At 36.0% G+C, this 17,943-nt stretch overlaps 2 protein-coding genes across 7 annotated transcripts in view; one reads left to right on the forward strand and one right to left on the reverse strand.

Annotated features, from left to right (window-relative positions):
• Positions 1-17,943, forward strand: part of IL20RB (interleukin 20 receptor subunit beta) — a 991,209-nt gene that overhangs the window by 550,790 nt on the left and 422,476 nt on the right. The window lies entirely within an intron of this gene.
• The window catches only part of STAG1 (STAG1 cohesin complex component), a 420,442-nt gene that overhangs the window by 214,144 nt on the left and 188,355 nt on the right, over positions 1-17,943 (reverse strand). For all 6 annotated transcript variants that reach the window (XM_084989804.1, XM_084989803.1, XM_084989805.1 and 3 more), the window contains one exon: positions 6,861-6,957. In XM_084989804.1, coding sequence (XP_084845930.1) covers positions 6,861-6,957 — 97 coding nt within the window. The remainder of the gene's footprint in view (positions 1-6,860; positions 6,958-17,943) is intronic.

A 17,943-nucleotide genomic window follows, 5' to 3' on the forward strand; every position in this document is an offset into this window, starting at 1 on the left:
TCATAGATCCTTTTTAAAATTTTCAGAGTTCATCTAGTCTTTTCCCACAGTCAGCCAGCATGTTTATTACTAATGCTTTGAACTTTTAATTGGTAAATTATCTGTTTCTTTAGGTTCCCCCCCACCTTGTCCTTTCATGTGAAACAAATTCCTCAGTGTTCTCATTATGTATAACTTACTCTGCCTCTATAAAATAAGATCTTTTTTTTTTTTTTTAAGGGTCGCACACACAGCATATGGAGGTTCCCAGGCTGGAGGGGTTGAACTGGAGCTACAGCTGCCGGCTACAGCCACACCAGATCCAAGCAGCCTCTGTGACCTACACCATAGCTCACAGCAACACTGGATCTGTGACCCACTGAGCAAGGCCAGGGATCGAATCCACATCCTAAGGGATAGTAGTCAGATTTGTTACTTCTGTGCCACACCAGGAACTCCTCCTATCCCAGTTGCGAAGGGATGTTCTTCACTGGGATTATTCCTTGTGTGAGTGTTAAAGGGTACACAGTCTATGTGCACCCAGTATCCCTAGTGGGAGACCAGCATTTGAAGTGAGCATGGATAATGTCCCATGGGATGTGCTGGTAGTTACCACCTTGCTGGGAAGTAGGGCAGAAGATAGAGAAGCTAAACCCAGCACAAGATGTAAAATGAGACTTTTCCTAGGCTCAAAAGCTATCACTACCCTATTAAGGGCATGATCAGGACCTAAGGTGCTGGAGCAGAAGCCCTTAGGGTCAGGTCTAAGCAGGTTCCATTCCCTCTAACTACATGTTCTACCCTGAGTGACGGCACTTCTAATGTAGTGGGAAGACTAACGTTAGAAGTTGGGTTATAGACTGAGAAAGACCAAGCAACTCATTCAGGTAGCTGTCTGTCCATTGCCTCCATGTAAGTACCAGTAATGGCTGCCTTCAACCTGTTCAGAGGTAAGGCCAAGTCTGAGTTTCAGACTCCCAGATGCTTACTCTCTTGGCCACGTCAATCTTCACCCTAGTTTATTTCTCTGCCAGAACAAGAGGGGCTGGAGCAGGCACCCTGTGCTATTTGGGTGTGCAATAAAGTAGTTGTGGGAAATGAGCCAGATTCCCAGTTCATTTTCAATCTGCTTCTTCTACCTTGTTCCTGGGAGGAAGCAATCATGTATGCACAAATCACCACAAGCAGAGTCTCAGTTTCTTATAGCCCAATGGGAAGTCTTACTAGATTTCTAACCAGCTAAAGGGACTCATCTTCCTGCATGCTGGACCCCAAAGTTGGGCTGCCCAGTTTGTGTCTCAAAACTCTCACTTCCCCGGGAGAATCTCCAAGCCTGTGATATCCTCTCTTCTTCTGTGTTCCAAGGTAGGGGTATAAGTCTCATGACCCTCATGGTTTCTTCTCTCTTCCTACCAACTCCATATGGATCTTTCTTTACAGGCTTGGCTATAGAAAAGCCTTTCTATCAACCCCCAGTTTGTTTATAGTGAGAGTAGCTACACCTGTACTATATTTTTGAGGTGGTTATAGAGGGAAGGGAGAACAGTGTCCTCCCACTCTGTCATCTTGATCTCCCTCCCTCAGAGCTATTATATTGCTCATTAGTTTCATAAACTATTTCTCTTAAACTTTCAATGCTTTCAATATTACTCTCAAATAGTGATCATGCTTATTTCACTTTATTAGCTAAATGTGTTGGCTTATATTGACAATATAATGCTAAATAGAAGTTGAGAGAGTGGGCACCCTTGCCTTGTTTGACTTCAGTGAAAATGACTCTACTAGTTTCCCTTGAGCATGGTGTTGAGTTTAGGTTTAAAAGAGTTTTTCCTTTCATTTTTTATTTTCCAAACTTAGGAAGATTATAAGAAAAGTACAAGGAATTTCTGAATACTCATCACCAAATTCTCAGATGTAAACATTTTACATTTATCCTTTTCCATCTTCATGTATCTCTTTATTCATCAATACTCCTATGTATATTTCCCCAAACGAACAAAAATCTCTTACATAACTAACAGTACAATGATCAGAATGATGAAATTAACAATGATACAATATATATGTTCTAATCCAGAACTGATTTCAGATTTCAGTATTTGTCTCAATAATGTTCTTTATATCAAAAGAAAAATCTAAGATTGTGCACTGTATACAGTTCCTTTAGTCTCTAATCTGGAACAGTTCCTGAACCATTTCTTTGTATTTCATGTACATTTTTAAAGAGTACAGGATAGTTATCTTGAAAAGTAAATCTCAATTTGAGCTTCTTTGATGCTTTCTCATGAGTAGATTCAGACTCTACTTTTGGCAAGAATACTACAAAAATGAGGCCGTGTTCTTCTAAGTGCATACCATCAAGCACATGCTATCATCTCGTTCTAAACTGGCAATGTTTGCTTTCATCATTTGTTTATGGTGGTGTCTACCAAGTTTGTACCAATAAAGTATCATCTTACCCATAATAAATATCTTATAGGGAGACAATCTGACTAGGTAAATACTGTGTTTTTCACATTACTGCACCAGTTTTATTTTCCAGGCAGTGAATTTAAAATTTACTTTTGTTTGGACATTTTATACTTCTCAGTGTGGCTATGTTATTTCTAGTATGGCAGAGCATGGTTCATCTATTCTAATGACATCCAACGTCAGGATTTTCCCTCCATCTTTATTGATTTTTCTTTTTTCTTTTTTTTTGGAGTATATGAAACACGGAAGAAAACCCCAAAAGGCAAAACCATTCAAAAACTATATTGTAATAATAATCATCCTTTCACCCCAATTCCCTCTAAGCTTTCCACCTCATTTACACACATACACCCTATAGAATCAATCATTATCTATCTTTCCTTCATTTCTTTCTGATCAAATGACAGATACATGTGTATAATCTATTGTTTTCCCTTCTTTCTCCTAAAAAAATGTTGAATACTTTTAGATATTCTCCTATACTTTGCACTTAAAAATGTATCCTGCAAATTTGCCTCCACAAATTCTTAGAGATCTTCCTCATACTTTTTTTGCAGTGCCAAAAAACTCCATGGTATAAGCTATACCACAGTTTATTCAACCACTGTCCTTTACCTGAGCATTGAAGTTATTTCCAATACTTTACTCCTACAAATAACACTGTATTGAGGAACTCTGTACATTTATTTTTATAATACTGGAGGCACATCTTCATGGCAAAATTCAAGAAGTAGTAAGTTGGGTTAAAAGATAAAAATGTATGTAGTTTTGGCTGATACTGTCAAATCTCCTTCCATGAGAAATGTATCAATTTGTATTCCAACAAACAATGTATTAGTGCCTGTTTCCTCACAGCCTAAAGAACAGGGTACTGTTGTAACTTTTAATTTTTATCAATCTGACAGGTGAAAAATGCTATCCTGAACTGCTTGCTACAGTTTCACAGGCACTTGTGTCTATTTTTGTATTTTTATTATACTACACTGATTAAGAGCTTTCTCTCTTAATCATATTAAAAATACGCTTCTATTTCTATCTTATCACCATGTTTTAAAACCCATTTTGTCAAATACCTTTTCAGGAACTATGAAGATTGTTGAAAAGAAAATGTGGCAAGAGGTAAGAACAGAGAATCTACTGGGGGGGAAAAAAGAAAAAGAAGAAGAAATTGCTCTCAAGCCACACATGTAAGAGAAATTGAAATCTTTCAAGTATGACCTACATGTAAGAACCCAAACTATAAAACTGCTAGAAGAAAATAAAGAGATAAAACTTCATGCTCTTAGAACTGGCAATGGGTTCTTAGATTTGATACCACAAGCGAAGTCAAAAAAGGAGAAAATAGGTAAATTGGACTTCAAAGAAATTTTAAACGTTTATCAGAGGACATCTTGAAGAAAATGAAAAGAGAACCTACAGACTGCAAAGCCAACAGTTGCAAGTTATTAACACTTAGACGTTTTACACATGGTTTTAGCATCCAGAATACATAAAGAACTCTAATGATTTACAACAAAAATAAAAACCATCTAACTTTAAAATAAGCACAGGACTTGAATACATATTTCTTAAAGAAAAGACACAAAAAATGCCAAAATGCTTATGAAAAGATGCTCAAGATCACTGGTGATTAAGAAAATATCAAAACCAGAGTATGGTATTACCTCATACCCTCAAGGACATTTAAAATTAAAAATTTGCAAAATAAAACTGTTTTAGAAGATGTGGAGAAATAAGAATCTTCATATATTTCAGGAATTTAAGATAGTGCAGCGGCTGTGTGAACAGTTCCTCAAAAAATAAAAATAGAATTATACTATGATCCAGCAGTTTCACTCCTAGGTATTTACACAAATAGTGAAAAAATTAGTACAAAACAGGTATTTGATCATGACGGTACACTGAAGCAATATTCACACAAAAGGTGAAAACAACCCAAATGTATATCAACAGATGAATGGATAAACAAACTGTTATATACATTAAATGAAATAAATTACCAATACTTGCTACTACTTAGATAAACCTCGAAGACATTATGCTAAATCAAAGAAATCATAAACAAAGATCACATATTATATAATTCCTTTTATATGAAATGAATAGAACAGGCAAATCCACAATAGCAAAAGCAGATTAGTGGTCACCAAGGGTTGCAGGGAAAAAGGGAATGAAGAAAGACTACTTAACCAATATGAGGTATTCTTATGGGGTGAGAAAAGAAAAGTTAAAAACTACTGAACTACCACTTTAAAATGGTTAACTGTTAAATTAACTTCACCTCAATTAAAAATATCATACTGGGAGTTCCTGTCGTGGCACAGTGGAAACGAATCTGACTGGGAACCATGAGGTTGCGGGTTCGATCCCTGGCCTGGCTCAGTGGGTTAAGGATCTGGTGTTGCCATGAGCTGTGGTGTAGGTCGCAGACACAGCTCGGATCTGGCATTGCTGTGGCTCTGGTGTAGGCCGGCAGCAACAGCTCCGATCAGACTCTTAGCCTAAGAACCTCCATATGCCACAGGTGCGTCCCTAAAAGGACAAAAAACAAAAAACAAATTAAAAAAAAATCATATTGATATATCATTTTTAAATCATTCATAAGAATACAAAAATTTGATAAAAACACTGTATTAAAAAGACAAAGAAGAAACAAACATTCTTATATATTACAGATGCGAGTAAAAATGGGTACAATTCCTAAAACAGGAAATTTGGCAATATTTAATATAATAACAAATACAGTAACCTATATCCTACAAAAAATTACCCATTACAATACTGCTTGTAGGAGGGAGGGAGGAAGGAAGGACACCAGAGCTCTCTATATACCAGTATTTTTTGTCTGAGAAAGATTGGGAAGGATGGATATACAACAAAATAGTTGAGAAGTAAACTCTGTGGAGATAGATGGGAGGGCAAGAAGTGGGTAAGGCTTTTTGCTTTCTATCTCTTAAATTATGTCCTTGAATGTCCTGGGTTGGATCAGATACTTGTTATTCCCACAGTATCTATGGTTAGAAATATAGATTCGATTAAGACAAGCCTGAATTTAAATCGTGAATTTGACACTTACAAAGTGTATGATATCCAAAAACTAACCTAAACCCTACATTCGCAGTTTCCTGAACTACAGAATAAAAACCACATCTACTTGACAGAAGTGTCAAACCACTATTAAATGGGTTAATATATGTAAAGCATGTATTACTGTTAGTTACAGCTAAAGCTCTGTAGCTTAGCACATATTAAATAGTCATTAGGAATTCCTGATGTGGCTCAGTGGGTTAAGAACCTGACTGGTATCCACGTGGATGTGGGTTCAATCTGTGGCCTTCCTCAGTGGGTTAAGGATCTGGCATTATGGTGAGCTACAGTGTACATCACAGATGCAGTTTGGGTCTGGCATTGCTGTGGCTGTGGGAAAGGTCAGCAGGTACAGCACCAATTCAACCCCTAGCCTGGGAACTTCCATATGCTGCAGATGAATCCCTAAAAAGACCCCCCCGACAAAAAAAATCACTAAAAACTAATCAGTTTTATTAGTCTCATAGTACTCAGCACTTTACTGAACTGTTGGTATACTGACTTCTTTAAAAAATTAACTTCCTTTAAAAATTAAACATATAATAATATTTACTAGGAAAGAGACTGTGTTGATAATACGTGTATACTCTGGAACAATACAGAGTATAACTCAGAACTGTAAATATTTGATAAACTTCTAATTTTAATATGTTGAAAGATAACTTGTTCAGAAATAATAAAGTCTTCAAGAAATCAATTTAATCAGTGATCTCAATAAAAACATCAATGTGCTTTCTATATTGATAAAGAAAGGATTTTAACAGAAGATCATTTTACTGACTTACTCCCATAAAGTAAATTTAATTTGTTAAGATTTATTTACTTTAGAGAAGAAAAAGTATTTATCAGTTAACTATTAATATGATAAAAATAAAATCTCACTTTTCACAGGTTGTCCAAGGATTACAAATGACTGTAAACTTAAGAAACCCTAATTTTCATACTTAAGTTAGCTTAAATTATTTACATTTCAAACACTTCATCTATAAGATGAGAATTCGAAGTAAAGTTAGCAAGACGCACAGTCTATAATATGGATAGGTACAAATAAAATTAGTAAATATTAATCATAAAATCTAAAGACCTAAAAAGTGAATTTATAAAGTGGTTAATTTGACTTTCCTTCAAAATATCAACAAATTTAGAAACCTGTTACTAGTAAAATTGAAGCAGAAAAAAAAAATCCTAAAAATAATTTTATCAGAAAAAGATTAGCACATAATTCCAGGATGAATTATAAAATAGCTAAGAGATGGTGAAGTAAATTCAACACTGCTAGAAAAAGAATCTCAATATACATCATTTATTCTAACATTCTGTACCTCGACATCCTGAACACTGGATAAAAAAGTTGATTAAATCCAGAAGTGCGATGTCCCTGTCTTGTTTATATGATTCAATCCAGTCATCGACCACGGACTGTGGGGAAAAAATATATAAAAATAGAAGCTTAAAAAACTGATATCACAGCAAATAAATTTTCAAAAAAGTTACTGGTTTTCCATGTGTCTATTTAAACAAGAAAACTACTCACCTAAAATTCTCTGTTGCCAAATAAAAGCAAAGATTCCCTTATTTTGAAAGACAATTCAAAAGTGAATTACTAGGTTATCAAAAACTTGTTCAAAATAGAGCACAATATAAGCTGACTTTACCAATACCACGAAGTCAAAAAATTATTAAGCATCTATAGATACTAATATTCAAACCATATTGTGAAAATAACACAAAAATAAATCTCACTCATAAACATAAGCCTGAGTATTAGAAAACTTAGTAGTGCATAACAAAGTACACAACATATATAATGAAACACATTTTTTCAAGAATACAAGGAAGGCTCAATATTAGGAAATAAAACAATAAAATTTACCAACAAAATAAAGAATAAAAATAAATTAAATGATTGTATTACTGGATTTAAAAGAATTATTTGATAAAACCATGCAGCCAAGCTTAATACAACATTTTTAGAAAAACAAGCGTTATGATATGCTGGTAAACAACTTAAAGACAAAGATGAAAATATATTTGTTGTTGAAACCCTTACCATATTTCAGCTCTAAAAGGAACGAAATAAGGATGCATCCCTAACAGTTCAACATAGACTTTAAGTTTTTAGTTTATGTAAAATTAGTAAAACATCAGTATAGATGTTTTCCTTGCCTATAATTGATAAGAAAACCTAACCATCTCTACTAAAGTGAATCAAAAGATTAATAAAAAATTTGCCAAGACAGCTGACAAAAGATAAATATACAAAATCTTTTTTTCCTTTTTTTGGCTTTTTCGGGCTCTACCCACGGCATATGGAAGTTCCCATGCTAGGGGTCGAATTGGAGCTACAGCTGCCAGCCTATGAAATAGCCACAGCAACTGAGGATCTGAGCTACATCTGTGACCTACTTCAATAACCTGCATCTTCATGGATACAAGTTGGGTTTGTTTCTGTTGTGCTACAACAAGAACTCCCAAAATAAAATTTTCATATTGGCATTATATAAAAAATATAAAAATGAAGTTCCCATTGTGGCTCAGCGGGTTAAGAACCCAACGTAGTCTCCATGAAGAGCTAGGTTCGATCCCTGGCCTTGCTCACTGGGTTAAGGATCTGGCTTTGCCACAAGTTGCAGTACAGGTCACATATGTGACTTGGATCCGGCATTAACGTGGCTGCAGTGTAGGGCTGCAGCTGCAGCTTGGATTCAACCACTAGCCTGGGGGACTTCCCAATGCTGCGGGGGTAGTCTGGGGGAAAAAAAGTAAATATACATTGATTGAGAAGTCTATTCACAACTAAAATTATCTAAGAATAAATTCAAGAAATGTATAAATTTTTATGAAATAGAATATACAATTTAATATTAAATAAGTTTCATTTATTTTTTTTTTAAAAAAAAAGGATTAGTGTGGAGTTCCTACTGTGGTGCAGCAGATTAAGGATCCAGCATTGCCACAGCTATGGCGTGGATTCTGTTCCTGGCCTGGGAACTTCCAAATGCCAAGGATACAGCCAAAAAAAGAAACAGAAAGACGAAACAAAACAAAATAAAGAAAAACCTTAAAAAAATAAAGTAAAATAAAAAGGTTTAATGCTATATCAATAGTCTTTCAAAATTTTTTTCCACTTAGCATACTAGGTGGTTGAACTGTTTGGAGTTTTCCTGGGGGGATAGGTAGGAAAGCATGGGAAATACATTAATTTTCTTGTTCTTTTTTTTTTTTTTTTTTTTTTTTTTTTTGTCTTTTTAGGGCTGCACTTGCAGCATATGAAGTTCCCAGGCTAGGGTCAAATCAAAGCTATAGCTACTGGCCTATACTAAGCCACAGCAACTGCAGCATCTGTGCCACTTCTGGAACCTACACCGCACCTCACAGTGATGCCAGATCCTTAACCCGCTGAGTGAGGCCAGGGATCAAACCCACATCCTCATGCATACTATTTGAGTTTTTTACCACTGAGTCACGATGGGAACTCAGTCGTAACTGAGTAAAAATTTACTCAGTGATAGTTTTCTTTTAAGTGAATTGTTTTTTGGTTTTCTTTTTTTGGCTGTGCCTACAGCATAGGGAAGTTCCCAGGCTAGATACTGAACCTGGGGCACCACAGCAACCCAAGTGAAAGCAGTGACAATACTGGATCCTTAAGCCGCATGGGAACTCCTACGTGAATTTTTAATTTTTGTACTTAGGTATAACTATACATAGTAAATGCATAAATCTTAAGTTACTTCTTGATGAAAGTTCACATATTCATACATCAATTTAACCATAATCAAAATGACAATATAAAAATATTTCAAAAAATGAAAAACAGGCTGCCTGATGTTCCCTTCCAGGCAGTAACCATAACCAACCCAAAGAATTTAACTATTATTGCTATATATTAGATAAGTTTATGAAATTCATACCAATAGAATTGTGTTTTGCATGTCATTTCATCCATGCTGTTATGTGTCATCAGTTTCTTGTTTGTATTACTGGACAGTATTTAATTTTATTAATACACCACAATTTATAACCAATTTTACCACTGATAAACATCAGTGTTATTGCCATTTGGGGCTATCACAAATAAAATTATAATGTACATAACGGTACACATTGTTTGACATGAAGATTTTTTTTCTGTTTTATATTTGCCCACTAACAGACTAATCAACAGATAAAATACATCTATGTTGAGGGTTACTTATACAATGTCAAAACAATTTTCCAGATCAAGTGTATTATGTTATACCTCCTCCAGCAATGTATCACAATGGATGTTCCACATTCTCATTCCTTTTATTTTAACCCATTTTGACAGAGCATACCCCTTTTCCTTCTTTAATGATCTCTTACTTAGAGATAATCATATTTCCTTCTTCTATGTGAAAGGGAGAACTTTTTTTATTAACTGCTGATGTATGTAACACTGTCCCTCTGTCTCATCACATTAGTTATCTGGGAGGGTTTACTGTCAAAGTACAAAGAAAATATAAAGGTGGTATGAGAGGGTAAAAAGAAAGAACCTCTTCAAGGTTCATATCAGTTGTCTGAGATTGCCTCTACAGTTTTGCAAGTCCTAGCCAAGGCAATTAGAGAAGAAAAGGAAATAAAAGGAATCCAAATTGGAAAGGAAAAAGTAAAACTATAGCTATTGGCAGATGACTAGAAAATCCTAAAGACACTACCAGAAAACTGTTATGGCTCATCAACGAATATGGTAAAGGTGCAGGATACAAAATTAATAGGCAGAAATTGACTGCATTTCTATATGTTAAAAACAAAAGATCAGAAAGAGAAATCAGAGAAATAACCCCATTATCCTTGCATCAAAAAGAATAAAATACGTAGAAATAAACCTACCTAAAGAGACAAAAGATGTGTCTTCTGAAAACTACATGACACTGATAAAAGAAATCAAAGATGACACAAACAGATGGAAAGACATTAACATGCTCTTGGATTGGAAGAATCAATATTGTCAAAATGACTATACTTCCTAAGGCAATATACAGATCCAATGAAATCCCCATCAAATTACCAAGGATATTTTTCACAGAACTTGGACAAAATATTTTAAAGTTTGTTTGGAAGCACAAAAGACCCAGAATAGCCAAAGCCATTCTGAGAAAAGAAAAATGGAACTGGAGGAATCAGGATCCCTGACTTCAGACTATACTACAAAGCTACAGTCATCAAAACTGTATGGTACTGACACAAAGACAGAAATATATATCAGGATAGAATGTCCAGAATTCAATCCATGCACCTATAGTCAACTAATCTATGACAAAGGAGGCATGAATATACAATGCAGAAAAGACAGTCCCTTCAATAAGTGGTGCTGGGAAAACTGGTCAGCTACATGTAAAAGAATGAAATTAGAACCCTAACTAACAAAATACCCAAAAATAAACTCAAAATGGATTAAAGACCTAAATATAAGACCAGACACTATAAAACTCTTAAGAGGAAAACATAGGCCAAACACTCTCTGACATAAATGACAGTAACAGCTTCTCAGACCCACCTCCTAGTGTAATGACAATAAAAACAAAAATAAACAAATGAGAACAAATTAAACTTAAAAGTTTTGCATATCAAAGGAAACCCTAAACAAAACAAAAACAAACCACAGAATGGGAGAAAATATTTGCAAGTAAAGCAACTGACAAGGGATTAATCCCCCAAATATATAAACACCTCCTAAAACTCAGTACCAAAAAAACAAACAACCCCATCAAAAAATGGGCAGAAGATCTAAAAAGACAATTCTCCAAAGAAGACATACAGATGGCCAAAAAACATATGAAAAGATATTCAGCATCACTCATTATTAGAGAAATGCAAATCAAAACCACTATGAGCTACCACCTTACACTGGCCAGAATGGCCATCATCAGAAAGTCTACAAACAATAAGTTCTGGAGAGGGTGTTGAGAAAAGGAAACCCTGCTACACTGTTGGTGGGATTGTAAATTGGTGCAACCACTGTGGAAAACAGTATGGAGATTCCTCAGAAAACTAAAAATAGAATTACCATTTGATCCAGCAATCCCACTCTGGGGCATCTATCCAGAGAAAACCATGACTCAAAAAGATGCATGTACTCCAATGTTCTTTACAGCATTATATACAATAGCTAGGACATGGAAGCAAACTCTATGTCCATCAACAGAGGAGTGGATAAAGATGTGGCCCATTACACAATGGAATATTACTCAGCTATTAAAAAGGAATGAAATAATGGCATTTTCGGCAACATGGATGGATTTAAAAATTACCATGCTAAGTGAAGTTAGTCCTTCAGTGAGACACAAACATCATATGCTATCACCTATATGTGGAAACTAAAAAAAGGATACAATGATCTTCTTTGCAGCAGAGATACTGACTAACAGACTTTGAAAAACATGGTTATCAAAGGAGACAGTTTGGGGGGGACAGGCTGGGGGTTTAGGATGGAAATTCTGTAAAACTGAGTTGTGATGATCATTGTAAAACTATAAATATAATAAAATTCACTGAGTTAAATGCAGAAAAAAAAAAAAAAAAAAAGAGGTGGAAGGGCAAAGGAATCTAACCAAGTAACTCCAGAGGGATACAACCTTCCTAGGCCATCAAAGACTGATGATTTTTTGAGGCATTGCCAAGTAAGGGCATAAGTGGGTGTATGATACAAACTATCTTAATATAGATGGTCTGAGCCAGTGGTGAGAGGAAGAGTATAAAACAGAAAACTACATAAGGCACATCAAAAATAAACTGCTGTAAATGGACCACTTTCTAGAATAATACAGCCCACTAAAACTGAATCAAGAAGAAATAGATATTTTGAACAGATTGATCACAGGAAATTAAATTGAATATGTAATAAAAACACTCCATACAAATAAAAGTCCAAGACCAGATGGCTTCACAGCTGAATTCTACCAAACATACAGAGAAGAAGTTTTAATGATTCTTCTTAAACTTTTCCAAAAGATTGAAGATGGAACACTCCCAAAGTCATTCTATGAAGCCATCATCACCCTAATACCAAAACTAAAGATACTACCAAAAAAGAAAATTATAGGCCAACAATATCTTTGATGAATATTGACGCAAAAATTCTCACCAAAATTTTAGCCAACCAAATCCAAGAGCACACAAAAAAATCATATACAACAACCAAGGATATTTCAAATCAATAAATGTTAATACACACATTAACACAAAACACATGATGATCTCAACAGATGCAAAAAAGCATGTGACAAAATTCAACATGCATTCATAATAAAAACTCTTACCAGAAGTGGGTATAGAGGGAACATACTACAACATAAAAGTCCATTTATGACAAACCCACATCCAATATAATACTCTAATATAAGAGAGAATAGCTAAAATCCTTCCCACTAAATCTAGAATATGACAAGGATACCCACTCTCACCACTTTTATTCAACATAGTATTGGAAGTCCTAGCCAGAGCAGTCAGACAAACAAAATAAATCAGAGGTATCCAAATTGAAAGAGAAGACATAAAATTATCACTTTATGCAGATGAAATGATACTATATAGAGAAAATCCTAAGAACTCCACACAGAAACTATTCAAACTGATCAACAAATTCAGCAAAGTAGGACACATGCTGAGAAATATAAAACACTAATCAAGGAAATTGAAGAGGATTCAAAGAAATGGAAAGATACCCCATGCTCCTGGATTGGAAGAATTAATATTGTTAAAATGGCTATACTACCCAAAGCCATCAGATTTAACATGATCCCTAGCAAATTACCCTTAGCATTTTCCATAGAACTAGAACAACCCCAAAATTTATATGGAAATATAAAAGACCCAGAATTGCCAAATCAATCCTGAAGTGTAAAAACAAAACAAAAACAAAAACAAGCAGAAGGCTTAAATTCTCCTAGATTTCAGATAACATTACAAAGCTACAGTCAGTAATCAAGACAGTATGGTACTGGTATAAAAACAAACATACAGACCAATGAAACAGGACAGAGAGCCCAGAAATAAACCCAGACTCCTACAGTCAAATTAATCTTTGACAAAGGAAGCAAGAATATAAAAATGGGAAAGACTCTTCAACAAGGGGTGCTAGGAAAATGGACAGCTGCCATGTCAAACAATGAAACTAGAACACACCCTCACATCACACACAAAAAAAACCTCAAAATGGCTTAACAGGGAGTTCCTGTCGTGGCTCAGTGGAAACGAATCTGACTAGGAACCATGAGGTTGCAGGTTTGATCCCTGGCCTTGTTCAGTGGGTTAAGGATCTGGCGTTGCCATGAGCTGTGGTGTAGATCATAGACGCGACTTAGATCTGGTGTTGCTGTGGCTGTGGTGTAGGCCAGCAGCTATAGTTCCAATTAGAACCCTAGCCTGGGAATCTCCATGTGCCGTGGGTGCGGCCCTAAAAAAGACAAAAGACAAAGACAAAAAAAAAAAAAAAAAAAAAAGGGCTTAAAAGACTCAAACATAAGACATCATAAAATTCCTAGAAGAGAATATAGGCAAAACATTCTGACATAAACCATACAAATATTTTCTTAGTTCAGTCTCCCAAGGCAATAGAAATAAAAACAAAAATAAACAAATGGGACCTACTCAAACTTACAAGCTTTTGCACAGCAAAGGAAATCATAAAAAAAAAGACAACCTAAGGAATGGGAGAAACTTGTTGCAAACCATGCAAGTGACAAGGGCTTAAGCTCCAAAATATACAAACAATTCATACAACTCAGCATCAAAAGAAAGAAAGAAGGAAGGTAGGAAGGAAAAAAAAAAGAAAAACGGGCAAATGACCTAAATAGACATTTCTCAAAAAATGTCATATGTGCCAGTAGGTATGTGATGCTCAACATCACTAGCTATTAGAGGCATACAAGTCAAACCTATAATGAGGGACCACTTCACACTAGTCAGAATGGCCACCCTTAATGAGTCTACAAATAACAAGTGTGGAGAAAAACAAACCTTCCTACACTGTTGGTGGGAATGTAAATTTGTATAACCACTATGGAAAACAGTATGAGGGTTCCTCAGAAAACTAAATATAGAACTCCCATATGATTCAGCAGTCCCATTCTTGGGTATATACAGAGACAAAACTTTCATTCAAAAAGATACATGCACCCTGTTTTCATTACAGCACCATTCACAATAACCAAGATGTGGAAACAACCTAAATGTCCATCAACAGATGAATGGATTAAGATGTGGTATATATACACAATAGAATACTACTCAGCCTAAGAAAGAATGAAATAATGCCATTTGCAGCAACATGGACTCAACTAAAGATTCTCAAACTACATGAAAAAAGTCAAAAAGAGAAAGAAAAATACCCTATGATACCACTTGTATGTGGAAGTTAAAATATGGCACAGATGAACCTATCTACAGAATAGAAACAGACTTACAGACATGGAAAACAGAACTGCGGTTGCCAAGGGAGAGTGGGGAGGGAGTGGGATTAGTAGATTCAAACTATTATATTCAAAATGGATGGGCAATGGAGTCCTGCTGTTATATCACAGGGAAATGTGTCCATTCTCTTGCGATTGAACATGATGGAGGAATGATATAAGAATGTGTGTGTGTGTGTACATACACATACATATGCATACATATATATACACATATATATGCATATACACACACATACACACATACAACTGGGGCACTTTGCTGTGCAGCACAAATTGGTGCATTTTAAATCAACTATACTTTAATTTAAAAAACCCCTAGTAGTTCCTGTCGTGGTGCAGTGATTAACGAATCCGACTAGGAACCATGAGGCTGCAGTTCGATCCCTGGCCTTGCTCAGTGGGTTAAGGATCTGGTGTTTCTATGAGCTGTGGTGTAGGTCGCAGACGCGGCTTGGATCCCTCGTTGCTGTGGCTCTGGCATGGACTGGTGGCTACAGCTCCGATTCAACCCCTAGCCTGGGAACTTCCATATGCAGCAGGAAGCGGCCCTAGAAAAGGCAAAAAGACAAAAAAATAAAAAAATAAAAAACCCCTAAATCTCTGGGAATCTTCAATAAAAAGAAAAAAATTTTAAAGCAACCACAGAGTACATTCAAGAGACAAAAGGATAAGAAACACAGCACATTTGTCATCAAAAATAATGAAAGCCAGTGGATAATGGAATAATGTATTTAAATAAAGAAAAAACTGCCCATTGGTTGAGGATAAAACCCAGCTTCCCCATCATCTGACAAAAATCAATGACTGGACAGCTGTCCAAGAATAAAACCAGCTCCAAGAGACTCCTAGTGTCCACTTAGAAAGATTTAAGAACAACAAAACAGAATTATCACACAAGAAGAAAATGAAGGTAACCTCATTTTGCCTCCATCATCCTACACCCCAAAATGGCACTGTTCAGGAAGGATGTTCCCAGTTAGAAAAAGTTCTTCTTCCCAGGAAAGGACATATGGTGTGACTAACCAGCTCAGAGGTCCTGCTTTGGTTTCACTTACCCTAGACCAGCAAACCTGAGATGTATTGAGCCAGCTAAGAACAAAGACTAAAAGGATAAGCTATCATTAGCAGACAAGCAGCTGGAGGGATCACAGTTCATACAGACCTGCTCTTCAGACAAAGTCAGCAAATTTCGCCAATGAGGAAGCCAAAGGCCAGCAGAGTCACTACAGACCTCTCTCAGATCTTGCCAGCTTTCCCCCCACAAGTGTTTGTATTCACTGATGCTAACTGCCTGACTCCTTCTGTGTACCCTTCCCCCACCAATACTGGACCTACACGATACACTATTTTATAAACATATATACACATACATACATATGTGTGTATGTGTATGGAGAGAGAATATGGAGAGAGAACATTATATACATTAGATCTCTCTGGAGCTGCACAAGTGTGAGACGCCAGCTACCTGAATCACTACTTACCCTCACCAGATCTGAGGAGCCACACTTACTGTCAACTGGGGCTTCTGCAGTTGCACAAATGGAAGATACAAGCCTAATACTACCCACCACACTGAATATCACCACTGTGCCCATGCTCAAGGGTTACCCTTCTGACAGCATTACTAGCCTGACATCTATCACTGGCCTCCACTGAAGTCAGCATTCATGGAGGGAAGGGAGAGATATGCAGCCACCTGTGAGTACACCTACAACCAAGGCACCTCACACCTGCATACAGGCCTGGATCAGGCCTTGCCTCCTGTCATGGCCAGGACTAGTCTGCCCACCTGTACTTAGCCACTCCAAGCTGTACAATGCACATCCCAGCCCAACCTCCACCACTGGCCTCCACTGCAGTGGGCACACCTGACTATGGGATAGATACCACTGTGGCTGGAGTTAAAGACATCATTCCCTCAGGGACCTAATGTGCCACATGCCACCATAATCAGTACCCTGCACCACTATATCCAGGATCACAAAGCATGATCCAGTGTGCTCTCACCCACAGGTGAAAGCCTTCCTTTACCAAATTCAGTCTATAAAGTCTAGAAGAGGTAACTGCTTCTTAAAATGCAGACATGAAAACAACACAATAAGAATTATGAAGATTTTGGGAAATATATCTCTACCAAAGAAATATGGTAAGCCTAGAGTAACTGGCCCAAAGAAATGAAGATCCAAGAACTGCCTGACCAAAAATTCAAATAACTGTCCTACAGACAACCAGAAAGCTATCAGAGAGCGAAATTAAAAAAATTAATGTATCAGGAAAAAAATGTAAGAACAAAATGAGAAGTCTGACAAAGACAAAAGAGTCAAACAAATTTTGAAGCTGAAGAATACAGAACTATACTTAAGAATTCATTATAGAATTTATTATTTATTAAATCATTCAGCCAATCTGTATCTTCTAATTAGAGAATTTAGTCCACTTACATTTAAAGTAATTACTGATAGTCATATATTTATCGCCATTTTGTTAACTGTTCTCAAGGTGTTCTTAGCTCCTCTCTACTTTTCTTGGGAGAAATGAAAATGGAAATGTATCAAAATTTATGAGATGCAGCAAAAGCAGTTTGAAAAGGGATATTTAGCACAATAAATACCTATCCCAAGAAACATCTCAAATAAAGAACCTAACTTTATAGCTCAAGGAACTTGAAAAAAAAAAAAAAAAGCCCAAGAAGGAAGGAAATAATAAAGATTTAGAGCATAAATAAATGAAATAGAGACTAAAAACGGAACGAAAAAGATCAATGAGACTAAGAGCTGCTACTTTGAAAAAATAAACAAAAGTGACAAGCCTTCATTTAGATTCACCAAGAAAAAAGAGACACAGGACTTAAATAAATAAAATCAGAAATGAAAGAGATGCTAATTGATCCCATAAAAAATGGAAAGGATCATAAGAGATCATAGGGAGACTACTATGAACAATAATCGCATGCCAAAAAATTTCATAA

Source organism: Sus scrofa, chromosome 13 (assembly GCF_054392235.1).
Source record: "Sus scrofa isolate SSC_HxYL_T2T_F1_AM1 chromosome 13, Sscrofa_HxYL_maternal_Yorkshire_Landrace_v2.0, whole genome shotgun sequence".
In the NCBI taxonomy this organism is placed as follows: Eukaryota; Metazoa; Chordata; class Mammalia; order Artiodactyla; family Suidae; genus Sus; species Sus scrofa.